Raw genomic sequence first — 16,322 nt, forward strand, 5'->3', positions numbered from 1 at the left:
CAGCACACTGTACTCAGGATGGCTGGCTGAATAAGATGCTCTTGATGCAGCTTTGGGGCAGTATTGGCTCATCATTGGTCTCGTAAACAAAAGCTAGTACCCCCAAAGGCTTTTTGATATATAAACCAGTACAGTATGGTGAATATTAGAGCCTGTCCCCTTACCGGAATATCTTGATCTACTATTGTTATTGATAATCTCCTTGGTATTTTTTTATTGCTGGATTGTGCTCATAATTATATTGCATAGTTTATCGTGAAATAATTTCCTTAAAAATAATGGTAAGTTTAATTGATGAATCGTCCATCTCTGCTGCAGTGGAGCGGCTGGCATTGGGGGAGTAGCAGACAGTTGCTCAGTGGGTTGTATGACAAGTGACATTTTACGTTTCCCCAGCATCCTGTGCTCTCTTACACTACCTTCTAAAAAATGAGCTGCCACATTGCATACCCCAGGGGTGCTGCACACCAGCTTCCACATTCCCATTATTTGTTTTCAGCTTTATTCTGGCACCTGTATTATTCCCCAGATTAGCAGACAGGGGAAATACCTTTTTCTGGCTTGTCACATAATGGGCTTGTGACGCAGCTGGGAATGTTACATATAAATTTAGCCTTTCTCCTTCTTATCAAGCGCCCGTCCTTCTACACCCAATCATTTCTAGAATTTATGCGTTTACCTATTTTTTTCCTGGAGGGCGCTGAGAATGAGCGTGAAGGGAGAGAAATAATCTATTTATTCTAAGATTCAAACTTATACATTCAGCATTTTCCTGCGTGTGATTCCAGCACAAAGTGGTCCCAGCCCCTCTGATTTATGAGTCCACTTCTCCTATTCGGCTGGAGATTGATGAAGTCCAAGGACGCTTATGACAGAAAGCATCTGAGCAGGGAAAGCGCCTGCTTATATGAATATTTATGTGCCTGCTAATCTGCCCTTATGTCAGAGCTTTGTGTGTTTTGTGTGTGTTTGTTTGTGTGTGTGCTTCTGCACACATTTCTATTCTGGGAGAATAAATATATTCCACCCACAGAAGGAGGGGATCTTGCCATTGTCTCACCCTTGGCAAACTCTCAGCCGTTATTTTGTCATTCTCCTATGGTACTCCAGACTGGCGATGTGATTGGTGCACATTGTTCCGAAGGTTGTGTGTATTGTCACTGTGACACTGTTCAGACTTTCTGGGGGCTATAAAACGGATTGTCAGCATCACTAATTAAGATAGACACGGCATAAAATCTACCAGAGACAAAATGTTGGCCTTAGCGAAATACTTTATCACAGTAGCAGTTAGTGAAATAATACAGAAAAAAGGATTAAACCGTGTACCTTATTATTAATCTACAAATGTCACTCTTTAACAAAGACGGGATTATGCCTGTTATGTGCGTCACTCTGCCAAGTGTTAACCCTGATCTTTCCTACTCTTTTTTCAGGAGACCCTGCTGCTGAAGGATGGTCACAGTGGGGAGTATGCTCGACAACATGTGGTCAAGGCACACAAGTACGCACCCGCTCCTGTGTGTCATCTCCATACGGGACATTGTGCAGCGGCCCACTAAGAGAGACGCGGACTTGCAACAACACAGCTACATGCCCTGGTATTAATCTCCAATTAATATAGTTATAATATATAATATCATCTGGGAAATTAAATATGCAAATTGCCTCTTACTAGAGCATTTGAACTCTAGTAACTTTCTATAGGTGACACTAGAGTTCAAGTCCTCTTTCTCTCTGAAGAGGCAACTTGCATATTTAATTTCACAGAGGAGCATGCATGGCATATGTCTCCTCACTTTGACATCCCAGGCCTGGCATGTCACTCTCCAGAAGGAGAAGCATTACCCCTTAGATCCCAGTCTTAACCCCCTCAGTTAACCAAATCAGATTTCATACTTTGCACTGATGAAGGGCAGCACCCTGAAACACCATGTCTGCAAATTGAGATTCTGGTTTGGCTTTTATCCTAAGGCTATTTTAACATATTGTGTTTTTTTCAGCATTTTTTGATGTAAATTTGCAGCTGCGTTTTACAGTACCAGAAAAGCCTATGAGATTCCAGAAATCTCATGCACACATCTTGTTTTTTTTCTTTGCGTGTTTTTTTGAAAAATAGAGCATGTCACTTCTTTCAGCATTTTTTCAGCGTTTTTCACCCATTGGAAGTAATGGGTAGTGAAAAAACGCTGAAAAAACATCTTGTGTGAACATAGCTATCAGGTTTTGCTGCATTTTTAATGAAAATGAGCAAGTGCAACAGTATGTGAAACATATTTATTTTTGTGATTTTAACATCTTGTCTTGGTCACTGAGATGGTAGTTTGTATTAGGAGAGTTTAATTAAATTAGTGATGTGTAAACAGTAAACATTGGCTGAGCTACCTGTGAGATTGAACAATACCTGTGGCCCAGGGAGGTGTGAAATTGAACAATACCTGTGCAACTGAATGGCAGACCATAGTGTAAAAGTGCAAACTCAATGCACTGCCAGTGTCTTAGGTAAACTATTCCTGAACAAATCACCTCCTCCCACTGTTACATTTGAAATTCTGGTTAATATAGTTTCACATATGTCTTGCATTGGTGACCTGTATTCATGCTTCTGTGGTGGAAGCAAAGCTGAACTTTGGGATCATGAAAAACGCACCAAAAACGCATCATAAAATGCACCAAAACCTGCATTTTTGATGCAGCTTCTTTTCTACCAAGAGATCAGGTTTTGCTGCAGAAAAAAACACTGAAAAAACGCAATGTGTGAACATAGCCTAAGGCATATGGCAAGGTTTGTTAAAGGGTTAATATTGACTTTTAGGATTGCTACTTCCAATAGGTGGCACTAGAGTTCAAGTTCTCTTTCTCTCTGTAGAAGCAATTTGCTTGTATTGGTTCTCTCACTTGAATACATCATTGCAATACCTTATATCTCCACTAGTAAAAGTATGATGCAGGCAAGTACAAGCCAGTCAGCACGGTTATGTCAGGGGCCATTATATTGTTTGGATGGCTATGTGGGTGGCCATTATATTGTTTGCATGGCTATGTGGGTGGCTATTATACTGTTTGGAGGGTTATGTGAATGGCCATTGTACTGTTTGGAGGGCTATGTAGTGGCTATTATACTGTTTGAAGGGCTATGTGAGGGCCATTATACTGTTTGAATGGTTATGTAGAGGCCAATTATTCTGTTTAAAGAGCTATGTGGGGGCCATAATACTGTTGTAGGGTATGTGGGGGGCCATTATAGTGTTTGGAGTACTATTGGAGACTATTCTACTGTATGGGGTCTAATATACAGTGTGAAGGGTTGTGTGGAATCCATCATACTGTGGTGAGGGTTGTATAGGGGTCATCATACTGTGTGGAGGCGTGTGGGGGCCATTATACTATATGGAGGGCCATTATACTGTATGGAGGGCCATCATACTGTATGAAGGACTGTTTGGTGATCATTATATTGTGTGGGAGGCTTCATACTATGTAAGAGGACTGTTTTGAGGCTATTCTACTGTTTGTAGAGGACTATGGAGGTCATCATACTGTGTTGGTATTCACTGTGGGGGTATTTTAGTTTTTAGTGTTCTGTAGGGTCATCATACTGTGCGTGTGAAGGGCACTGTGGAGCAATTCACTGTGAGAGTATCATATTGTGTTTGGTGGCACACTTTTGTTGGCATCATACTTCATGGGGGCTATGAAAGGGGTATCTTAGTGTGAGGAAATACTAAGGGGCTTCAATTCAATTGGAGTACAATTACTTTGTAAAGGTTGCAAAGTTGTGAGATATGCTCTTTTTTGATTCCGCTGAATATTATTTTTTTGGTGGGGGGTAGAAGTACCCAATTATGACTTCTGCTATGGGGCCCCATGATTTCTTTGTACGCCCCTGCAGCGAAAGACATATGACCTTCTATCTGCAAGAAATACAGTTTATTGAATTTTTGTATTAAAAATGATAGAATGTAATATGATAAAAAGATGGGTTTGGATATCACCTGTATTGTTTAGGAGGTGTGCGGAGGAGAAATATGGTCAATCTGAACGTAGATGAAGTTATATGGCAGTTCAAAGAAAAATAATGTAGAAAGTAATAAAATATTCACTGAAGGAAACCTTACATGTCATATTACGAAGTCAGAGATCCAATAAAGAAACAAAACAGAATGTGGCAAATGCCGACAGAGAGGTAATATTTTGAGATATTCGAGAGGCATATGAAAAATCTAGTTGCATGAGCAATGACAGTCGTTCTTTGCTCTTAGCAGCAATAAGATTGTCGGCATCTACTGTATGTGCTCTGTAGAGAGTAAAGGGACAGAACCAAGTTGAAGGCTGGAGTGGTGCATCATTTGTTTTTCAGTTATTAATAGAAAGAGACTTTATACGGGCAAAGAGTGGACACTGTGTCAAATTAGTAAAAAAAAACAATAAGCAATGTAGCAATAAATCCAGAAGAAAACATGATTACATTTCAAGGTCAAACTGTCCAATATTCATTTAATCCTCAAGGTGCAAAATCTAAAAGGGATAATCTACCAAGTTGAATCCATCAATCCAGGGTCTTATCAACAACATACAACTATCCTTGGAGAAGAAAAGGTTAATCCATAGCTTATTTTCTTTTGTGTGCAGGAGATAAAGTATTGTGTTTGAGGGCAACATGCAGCTCTTTTTAATACATAGATCAGGAATTCTGGCAAATGATTTATGGAAGTTGTGATGGAAGTGTAGGGACCTCACAGTAGAATGCACTAAGCGAGGGCCTATATTCCAGGTATTAACAATCGGTAAATCTGAACTCAAGGTGCATTTACACTGCACGAGTATCGTGAAAGAGAGCTCTTATGATTAGAGATGGGGGATCCCTGGATGTTTGGGTCCGGCGGGTTCGGACGAACAGCTATTAAAAGTTCGGGTTCAGGTACCAGAACAGTATCTGAACCCGGACTCCATTCATATGAATAGGGGGCCCGAACATCCGTGGTTTCCCGCATTGTCATCTACGTGACAGCGCGGGAAACAGGGTTTCTGAACGGTGGTAACAATGTTATCTCGGGTCAGAGCACTGCCGGATCACGCTGTCAGATGTCAGGGTGATCCCGCAGCTGTGACTGTGACCAGAGGTAAAAAACTTACCACGGGTCACAGGCATCGGCTAATGAGACGACTATCCTCATCAGCTGACACCTGATGTCACTGTTAACAGCGAGTGCAGACACCACTGATGGGAGAAGTAGTCTCATCATCCAGTGCCTTTGCTGAAGGCAAAAAAAAAAAAAGTTAAAATTAATAAATAAATATAAAAAAAAAATAAAAAACACATTATACTCACTTACACCTAATCCCTGATTCTCTTGTCCGCTGTAAAAAATAAAAAAAACACCATATACTCACCTTAACGCCTAATCCCCGATGCCCATGTCACCTGTAATAAAGAAAAAATAATAAACAACCATATTCCTCACTTATCCGCCGTAATCCAGAATGTCCTACTCAGATCTTATTAATAGAACAGCCACATCCGGAGATGTGACTGCTCTATTCGGCAGCTGGCAATACACTCACAGGAGCATAATCACTCCCTCAGTGTATAGCGCTGAGTTGCAGTGAGAGAGTTCACCGGAGTTCAATCAGCTGATGAGCTCCAGTGACCTCAATTACTGCACCACCACTGCATGAGAAAATTGTCACTCAGCGGTGCTGCCGTAAGTGAGGTCATCGGAGCTCATCAGCTGATTGAACTCCGGTGAACTCTCTCACTACAGCTCAGCGCTATGCACTGACACAGTAGCGATTACACTCCTGTGTCAGTGTGTAGCCAGCTATCTTGTAGAGCAGTCACATCAGTTACTGCTGATGTGACTGTCCTACAAATGATCCAATCGCCATGGGACACTGTGGATTGTGTCATCACGTTGGTCAGGTGAAGGATATGGTCAGGGCTGTGGAGTCGGTAAGCCAAACCTCCGATTCCGACTCCTCAATTTCCATGACACCGACTCCACGACTCCGACTCCCTCATACATGGCTCATGTTCAAATGAAATCTACTGTAGCACAGATTCATCTCACCTAAAAGTCTAGACCCTTAGATCAGGAATAGGACAGACATATATAGGACATTTAACTTTCCCAAATTCTTATGAAAAAAATATTCCCCACAAACTGCATTGAACTACTGTGCCCAATTTATTATATATTTTAGGAGTTGGAATCGGTCCATTTTATACCGACTCAGACTCCACCAAAATGGACTCCGACTCCACGACTCTCACTCCACAGCCCTGGATATGGTTGTGACATCTGACAGCGTGATCCTGCAGCGATCTGACCCATGGTAACAATGTTACCGCCGATCAGAACCCCTGTTTCCCACGCTGTCACGCAGATGACAGACTCAAAAAATTGTTCCTAAGAATCAGCGTAGGGTATTGATTCTTTATTTACAAATTGCCATAAGGCAAATAAGCCCTAACTAAAGGTTCTGAGATTATTAAAAAGGTAATCTTTACTATCTATTTATCACCTTATCAGTTTGTGCAGTTTAAAAACACAAGTTTGTGTTGGTCTTTCCTTGAAACAGTTTTCAAATACTGGGTTAAAGCTTTTAGTTAATACTTCTATTAGCCTATCAATTGAGAAAACTCATGGCCAAAGAAGGAGATAGATATTATTGGTATGAAATAACCCCTAATGGACAAATGCCTCACAGGAATTTAGCGCTGAGCTCTTTCTAGTAATGTACATTATGCACTGGTTATATGAGATCAAAAGTCAGTATGAATGAGATTGATGCTTAAGAAGAGATTCATTACTAGAAAGAGCTCACAAAGTTATAAATTGATAAATAGATAGTAAAGATTATCTTTTTAATAACCACAGAACCTTTAGTTAGGGCTTATTTGCCTTATGGCAATTTGTAAATAAAGTCACACAGATGACAGCATGGGAAACACCCGAACACGAACAGTAACACGGACTTCCCGAGGAAGTCCATGCCTGAACAGTAGGTGTTCAGTACGGACCCCGAACCTTACTGTTTACAACAGTCTTAATGAAGTCTGTGCAAGAATAAGATGTGCCGAATTTTGAGGGGCATACTGCTGAATGGATTCGGCGCATCTTATCGGTGGTGTGCGCCTTGCCAGAAATGTTTCTTCAGTCACAAATTGGAGTAACATTTCTAGTGTAAGAAACAATCGGCATTATTGATGAATTTTGGCCCGCCCATGCTCCTCCCTAACTCTATCCATTTTGCTGCTTGAAACGTGTGAAAATGCCAAAAGTCGCAAACTTTTTGGACTAAAATTTTGCAACTTTTTAGTGTTTTATGCCAATTTTCTCACAAAAACATTTTGCTGAATCGTCCTCCTAGTGCTAAGACAACTACCCAAAGTGGTAATTTTCTCAAAAAAGATGATCAGCTTGCATGAAATACAGTACAGTGGAACTGGACATCTCTCACGGAGAAGCAGATGTGGAGGATGGTCTTTTACAGAGGCTTTCCTTTGTACAGACCCTGGGTTAGAGCCTGCATTAGGTTATGCTCATAAGGAGTCAATGCACTGCAGATTTTACATCCGGCTTTTTCAGGTAGAATTATACTATCAGAACAATAGATGAAGTTCACCAAATCTCATGCACACAAATCCAATTGATGCGCTTTTTTAACCAGTAGCATGTCAATTTGTGCAGCAAATTTTCACAGCAAGAGATGTCACTCAGTGTCAGAACCCTGTTAAGGTGTTACAGGAGCGTAACACACAATGTGCCATTTGTGAAAACCATGCTTTCATCTATACATACAAAAGCTGAAGAAGGTGGATGGGGGGGTTGTGTTAGTTTCATATAAATGTGACAGTCAAAAAGTGACAGGCTCTACTGGTTGTTGTGTTGTAGAGGTATTCTACCCTAAAATCATTGCTTTAAAAAAAGCCATAAATATGTAGTACACAATACTAGCACTATAGCACTGTAGCACTATAACTATACTACATTACAGCATGCCGAGCTCCCATAGACAGTGCTGCGGGAATCCTATGGGGCAAGTCTCTCCATGTTCATGAATCTACATGTATTATTATATCCAACTTACCTACACTGAAGTATGGCAAATATGGAACATAACATCATGTTGTATGCTGAAGTTAGACTGTTCGATATTATCATTGCCAATGTGTCCATACAAAAACATGTACATCAACAAGACATGTCCATCAGAGATTACGATGTTTTATAAGCTGCTCTAGAGTAAACTACACATTATTCAAATGACAGAATATGAATATGAATTGGCCATTCACCAACTGCATGACATTTATTCAAACGGTGAACCTTTCATTCAGATTTGTCACCTATTTTGTTGAAATGCCTCTGGCTTCTTTCTTCTTCCAGGTCTGCATTGATGTTAACTAAGAGCTTTTGTAGGAGATTTGTAAATGTCACAGAATGCCTCCAAAATGTATGTTGCTAACCTGGCACTTGGCATACAAAAGACGTGCCCAGTTTGAATAGGTTTAGCAGATAGCATTGTTTTAAGATAAATCTATTCATGATGGATGACTTTAGTTGGGTAATTAATGCTACATTTTTTTATAAATAGTTTTTACATTCATTGAAGACAAGCTTATAGTGTGGGCAATCCTAATGCTGGGAGTCATTATTATAGGGTAGAGGAGATTTTTATAGGGTTTTTTAATTTTCAGTGGACACCGGTAGTTCTCAGGAACCAAGTGACGCGCCCAGGGGATGGGGAGGACTCGGCGCCCCAGCCTTGTTGCCTGGTCTTGGGGATGTCGCGGTAGTCGGCTCCCGGGCCCGTACCCTGGGCCTCTCTTTAAAAGGGTGGATAATTATGTGAAAGTTCATGACGCCACCTGTGGTGTCTGGTGAGGTTCACCAGCGCTGCAGCAGCCCACTGAGGCCGGTGTTAAGGCAGCTTGGGTGGTATAGCTCCCCACAGGTGGAGCTGGGCCTCAGGGCAGCGTAGATGTAGGAATGCAGGACGGGGGGGGGACCCAGCCGGGTCTGAAGAAGGATAGGCAAACACATTTCACTTCAGTACCTTTTACTGATGGTATTCCAGGCACATTCCGGAGCACTGTGGGGTGAAGGGTGCATATCAGGATTCTCCCCAGTGAGCGGGTATAGGGCCTCCTGTTTCTTGCCTTTGTGTGGTAAGTTTCTGACCTGCCTGGAGCTAGGCCTAACTTTGTCTCTGTCCTGCACCTGCTGACTTTGTGGTAGGGCCTTCTCTTGGAGTACACACTCCCAGCTTGCGGGGCCTCCGTGACTCCTGGCTCTGGTACGTATCAGCTCTTGGGTGATCCTGGGACCTGAAGTCTTCCAGGGGTCTCCAGTTGTCTCTACAGGGGGATATACGGCCCTGTAGACGCGGACCCGGTGTCCGGTATAAGTTTCCTGGGGTGAGCTTGTACAGCTCCTCTGCCCCCCAATGCTACTCACTCCTCTAGCCTTTGGCCTCGCTCGAGGCCCTCACTAGGCTATACACACTAGCAGCAGCTTGCCGCGCTTCACCGCTTTTATGGCGTCGGCACGCCTTGGGCTCTAACTGAGTCCCTGAGTCTAGCTTGCAGGAGCCTCGTGCTCCACTGCTGAACCATTAGCTGTGTTCTCTGGACTAGACTGACTGCCTAGCTCCACCTTCCCTTTTTATATCCCTAACGGGCTCCCTCTGGTGGTCTGAGGTGGAGGGTGGAAGTGTGTGTATGCTGTGGGGGCCTCTTGTGGAGAAATCCATTCATGCACCCCTCTAGGATCTGTGGCACTCATGCGCAGTAGGGGTGCCACATTCCCCCCTAGCAAAGCCCAGCACTCCTGGGCTGAAGTACATTTTATGACAACAATAATAACAATCTTCCCTTTATGGGAGGCACATTCTTAAATGTTGCATATAACATTAATAAGTAATAAATAGATATATGTATTGGAATAAGCAACCTAGAAGTCCAAGTCTCTTCCGGAGAGGTTGCTCAAAGGGGGCACGCCAAGGAGTGCAAATATTTACAAACAAAAGTCTTTGGGCTGCTCATAGTCCTCAGCCACAAAGTTCTTAGGTACCCATACGGGTAATGAGAAGTAAATTGGTAAAGTGTCCATATCACTTGAATTGTCCATTAATGAAGGCAAAAATATAAATTAAATGCATATAAAAGGCTATGAATACGTGGCAATATACAAGATAATACAGTAATATACAATACAATGCTATATAATACCCCAGGAGTAACTATTTACACTTGTCAGAAGTTTAACTATTTTACTCAGTGTATCTGACAGGGGGTTGACCTAGTGTACTACGTGTAGACCTACCTGGTACTGGGATGCTTGAGGCACTAGTATTTGCACTACCTCCCATTCTGTCAGTTCTAAGTGTTGGGGAACTGCAGGGTTGCCTTAACCTCTCTACAGGACTGGCAAGTATACCATTGGCTGGGCCTTCTTGCTCTGCTCCAACCTGGGATTCTTCTTCCGGGGATTCTTCTTGAGCAGGCTCTTCTGAAGCTCTTACAGGCTCTACTTGCTGTGGGGGTTCTTCTGGCTGTTGAAAGAAGTGGATCACAGGGATTATTACTGCTCCTCCTAGTTGAGGCCAATCTGCCGGGAAGTCTCCTAAGTCAGTATGGAGTACTGCTTCTTTAGGCTCCTCCAGGATAATGAGGGGCTCTTCTCTTTGGGGCTTTAGCAGATCTGGACACAACTTCAGGTGGTCTCTAGATACCGTTGCAGTCGTTATTCCTCCGTCTTTGCTAATCAAACAGGTCTTCTTGTTATCAAACCTTGAATTTAACACAGTGTAGGGTTCTCTCTCCCACTGGTCATCAATAGAGATGAGCGGTGTTCGACTAGAACTGTTCGCCAATCTCAAATTCGAGCTCTTTTGGGCGGTGTTCGAGTTGTTCGACGAACCCGAACGATTTGCAAAAAATTCGGCTGTTCGAGGTTATGTTCGATAACTGTTCGTGCACTAAAAGCGTGTCCTGCATGTCTGGCGCTATTTAGAGCACTAATCATGCAGGGATTGTCTGCCACTCACTGTAATGCCACAGCCATGGTGGTTGTGGCATTAGAGTGATTGTCCAAATCGATGGGAACTGTGATCACAGTGAAACATGAAAAGCCGGCAATTCATCAGCGCATACACCGGTACCCGACAATTTAGAACCGAAAGAATAGAGCTTCACACATAGATTAGATAGATAGAAACATGTCAGTCACATATATATGAAGTACAGTGACAGTGTTGCTTACTGTACTTGTCATTTAGTGTAAAGGATTTATTTAAAAAAATAATAGTGTTTTCATGCACTGTCTCTTTAAAAAAGCCGGCCGGCAATTCAGCAGCGGTACCCGACAATTTAGAATGGAAGGAATAGAGCATCACACATAGATTAGATAGATAGAAACATGTCAGTCACATATATAATAAGTACAGTGATAGTGTTGATTACTGTACTTGTCATTTAGTGTTAAAATAAAGGATTTATTTAAAAAAAAATTGGCGTGGGGTTCCCCTTAATTTTAGGCTCTAGCGGAGGTTAAGCAGACGGCTGGGGCAGATGTTTGAAGCCTGGGAAGGGGGTAATACCCACGGAGCTTCCCAGGCTACTAATATCAGCCCCCAGCTGAATACCTAGCCTTTACTAGCTATTAAAATGGGGGACCCCCCAAAAAAATGACGTGGGGTCCCCCCTATTTTATTAGCTAGCAAAGGCTAGGCAGACAGCTGGGGGCTGATATTAATAGCCCAGGAAGGGTGCCATGAATATTGGCCCCCTCCCAGGCTAGAAACACCAGCCGTCAGCCGCTCAAAAAATGGCGCATCCATAGGATGCGCCAATTCTGGCACTTAGCCTCGCTCTTCCCACTGCCCTGTAGCGGTGGCAGTGGGGTAATAGGGCTGGGGTTGATGTCAGCTTATAATGCCAGCTGACATCAAGCCCAGGTTAGTAATGGAGAGGCGTCTATAAGACACCCCCATTACTAACCCCGTAGTCAAAGTTAAAAAAAAACACAAACACCCAGAATAAAGTCCTTTAATTGAAATAAAGACACAATTCTTTATTGTTCTAAATTAAACCATACTTACAATCACGCCCATTCCAGCTGAAGCCAACGATCCCCTGCAATAAAAGAAAAATAATAAAGCAACATAATCCTTACCTTTCCATGGTTCCCACGACAGCTTCAGCTCTGCTACATCGAGATGACAGGCTGGACCACAGCAGAAAGCTGCCATCCAGCCTGTCATCCCGCAGACACTGAGAAGCGCAGGCTTGCTTGCGCTCCTCAGCGTCTCTCTGTGACGGCATCCAGATGAGCCGAGTTCATGTCCAATGAACTCAGCACACCTCATGCACGTCACTGACAGCGTGGGAAAATTCTCACGCTGAAGCGCTGAGTGCAGGAGAATTCTCCCACGCTGTCAGTGACGTGCATGAGGTGAGCTCATGTCCAATGAACTCAGTTCACCTCATGCACGTCACTGACAGCGTGGGAAAATTCTCCTGCACTCAGCGCTTCAGCGTGAGAATTCTCCCACGCTGAAGCGCTGAGTGCAGGAGAATTTTCCCACGCTGTCAGTGACGTGCATGAGGTGAGCCGAGTTCATTGGACATTAACTCGGCTCATCTGGATGCCCTCACAGAGAGACACTGTGGAGCGCAAGCAAGCCTGCGCTTCTCAGTGTCTTCGGGATGACAGGCTGGATGGCAGCGTTCTGCTGCGGTACAGCCTGTCATCTCGATGTAGCAGAGCTGAAGCTGTCATGGGAACCATGGAAAGGTAAGGATGATGTTGGTTTATTATTTTTCTTTTATTTCAGGAGATCGTTGGCTTCAGCTGGAATGGGCGTGACGGTAAGTATGGTTTAATTTAGAACAATAAAGAATTGTGTGTTTATTTCAATTAAAGGACTTTATTCTGGGTGTTGTGTTTTTTTTAAATACTTTACTAGAAATTCATGGTGGTCATGTCTAATATTGGCGTGACCCCATGAATTTCGGGCTTAGGGCCAGCTGATAATGCCAAGCTGGCCCTAACCCCTTTATTACCCAGTGAGCCACCGCACCAGGACCCTGGATGAGTTGGGTACAGCGCCAGAAGATGGCGCTTCTATGAACGCGCCATTTTCCGGGGTGGCTGCGGACTGCAATTTGCAGCGGGGGTGGCCCAGAAAGCTTGGTTCTCCCTGCGCTGCGGATTCCAGCCCCCAGCTGCCTAGTTGTACCTGGCTGGACACAAAAACAGGGCGAAGCCCCACGTCAATTTTCTTTAAATTATTTCATGAAATAATTAAGAAAAAAAGGGCTTCCCTACATTGTTGTGTCCGGCCAGGTACAAATAGGCAGCTGTTGGTTGGGGGCAGCCCGGTCCTGCCTGCTGTACCTGGCTGGACCCAAATATAGTGCGAAGCCCCACCTCAATTTTTTTTTAATTATTTCATGAAATAATTAAAAAAAAAAGGTCTTCCCTATATTGTTGTGTCCGGCCAGGTACAAATAGGCAGCCGGTGGTTGGGGGCAGCCCGTTCCTGCCTGCTGCACCTGACTGGACACAAGTATAGTGCGAAGCCCCACGTCAATTTTTTTTTAATTATTTCATGAATTTCCTGAAGTAATTTAAAAAAATTGAAGTGGGGCTTCGCACTATGTTTGTGTCCAGCCAGGTACAGCAGGCAGGAACGGGCTGCCCCCAACCACCAGCTGCCTATTTGTACCTGGCCGGACACAACAATATAGGGAAGGCCTTTTTTTCTTAATTATTTCATGAATTTCCTTAAATAATTAAAAAAAATTGAAGTGGGGCTTCGCACTATATTTGTGTCCAGCCAGGTACAGCAGGCAGGAACGGGCTGCCCCCAACCACCAGCTGCCTATTTGTACCTGGCCGGACACAACAATATAGGGAAGGCCTTTTTTTCTTAATTATTTCATGAATTTCCTTAAATAATTAAAAAAAATTGACGTGGGGCTTCGCACTATATTTGTGTCCAGCCAGGTACAGCAGGCAGGAACGGGCTGCCCCCAACCACCAGCTGCCTATTTGTACCTGGCCGGACACAACAATATAGAGAAGGCCTTTTTTTCTTAATTATTTCATGAATTTCATGAAATAATTAAAAAAAAAATACGTGGGGCTTCGCCCTATTTTTGTGTCCAGCCAGGTACAACTAGGCAGCTGGGGGCTGGAATCTGCAGCGCAGGGAGGCCCAAGCTTTCTGGGCCCCCCCCCGCTGCAAATTGCAGTCCGCAGCCACCCCGGAAAATGGCGCGTTCATAGAATCGCCATCTTCTGGCGCTGTACCCAACTCATCCAGGGCCCTGGTGCGGTGGCTCACTGGGTAATAAAGGGGTTAGGGCCAGCTTGGTATTATCAGCTGGCCCTAAGCCCAAAATTCATGGGGTCACGCCAGTATTAGACATGACTGCCATGAATTTCTAGTAAAGTATTTAAAAAAAACACAACACCCAGAATAAAGTCCTTTAATTGAAATAAACACACAATTCTTTATTGTTCTAAATTAAACCATACTTACCATCACGCCCATTCCAGCTGAAGCCAACGATCTCCTGAAATAAAAGAAAAATAATAAACCAACATCATCCTTACCTTTCCATGGTTCCCATGACAGCTTCAGCTCTGCTACATCGAGATGACTGGCTGGACCGCAGCAGAACGCTGCCATCCAGCCTGTCATCCCGCAGGCACTGAGAAGCGCTGGCATGCTTGCGCTCCTCAGTGTCTCGCTGTGACGGCATCCAGATGAGCCGAGGTCATGTCCAATGAACTCGGCTCACCTCATGCACGTCACTGACAGCGTGGGAAAATTCTCACGCTGAAGCGCTGAGTGCAGGAGAATTCTCCCACGCTGTCAGTGACGTGCATGAGGTGAGCTCATGTCCAATGAACTCAGCTCACCTCATGCACGTCACTGACAGCGTGGGAAAATTCTCCTGCACTCAGCGCTTCAGCGTGAGAATTCTCCCATGCTGTAAGTGACGTGCATGAGGTGAGTTCATGTCCAATGATCTCAGCTCACCTCATGCACGTCACTGACAGCGTGGGAAAATTCTCCTGCACTCAGCGCTTCAGCGTGAGAATTCTCCCACGCTGAAGCGCTGAGTGCAGGAGAATTTTCCCACGCTGTCAGTGACGTGCATGAGGTGAGCCGAGTTCATTGGACATGACCTCGGCTCATCTGGATGCCGTCACAGCGAGACACTGAGGAGCGAAGCAAGCCTGCTCTTCTCAGTGTCTGCGGGTTGACAGGCTGGATGGCAGCGTTCTGCTGCGGTCCAGCCTGTCATCTCGATGTAGCAGAGCTGGAGCTGTCCTGGGAACCATCGAAAGGTAAGGATGAGGTTGCTTTATTATTTTTCTTTTATTGCAGGAGATCGTTGGCTTCAGCTGGAATGGGCGTGATGGTAAGTATGGTTTAATTTAGAACAATAAAGAATTGTGTGTTTATTTCAATTAAAGGACTTTATTCTGGGTGTTGTGTTTTCTTTTAACTTTCACTATGGGGTTAGTAATGGGGGTGTCTTATAGACGCCTCTCCATTACTAACCTGGGCTTGATGTCAGCTGGCATTATAAGCTGACATCAACCCCAACCCTATTACCCCACTGCCACTGCTACAGGGCAGTGGGAAGAGCGAGGCTAAGTGCCAGAATTGGCGCATCCTATGGATGCGCCATTTCTGGGGCGGCTGACGGCTGGTGTTTCTAGCCTGGGAGGAGGCCAATATTCATGGCACCCTTCCTGGGCTATTAATATCAGCCCCCAGCTGTCTGCCTAGCCTTTGCTAGCTATTAAATTAGGGGGGACCCCACGTCATTTTTTTGGGGGGTCCCCCATTTTAATAGCTAGTAAAGGCTAGGTATTCAGCTGGGGGCTGATATTAGTAGCCTGGGAAGCTCCGTGGGTATTACCCCCTTCCCAGGCTTCAAACATCTGCCCCAGCCGTCTGCTTAACCTCCGCTAGAGACTAAAATTACGGGGAACCCCACGCTAATTTTTTTTTTAATAAATCCTTTATTTTAACACTAAATGACAAGTACAGTAACCAACACTATCACTGTACTTATTATATATCTGACTGACATGTTTCTATCTATCTAATCTATGTGTGATTCTCTATTCTTTCTGTTCTAAATTGTCGGGTACCGCTGCTGAATTGCCGGCCGGCTTTTTTAAAGAGACAGTGCATGAAAACACTATTATTTTTTTAAATAAATCCTTTACACTAAATGACAAGTACAGTAAGCAACACTGTCACTGTACTTATTATATATGTGACTG

General features: G+C 43.9%; 1 protein-coding gene across 3 annotated transcripts in view; it reads left to right on the forward strand.

Annotated features, from left to right (window-relative positions):
* ADGRB2 (adhesion G protein-coupled receptor B2) overlaps nucleotides 1–16,322 on the forward strand; it is a 726,627-nt gene that overhangs the window by 397,539 nt on the left and 312,766 nt on the right. For all 3 annotated transcript variants that reach the window (XM_073665712.1, XM_073665713.1, XM_073665714.1), the window contains exon 4: nucleotides 1,437–1,601. In XM_073665712.1, coding sequence (XP_073521813.1) covers nucleotides 1,437–1,601 — 165 coding nt within the window. The remainder of the gene's footprint in view (nucleotides 1–1,436; nucleotides 1,602–16,322) is intronic.

The sequence above is a fragment of the Phyllobates terribilis genome, unplaced genomic scaffold, assembly GCF_046119375.1.
Source record: "Phyllobates terribilis strain yellow unplaced genomic scaffold, ASM4611937v1 Scaffold_2__4_contigs__length_985480577, whole genome shotgun sequence".
NCBI lineage: Eukaryota > Metazoa > Chordata > Amphibia > Anura > Dendrobatidae > Phyllobates > Phyllobates terribilis.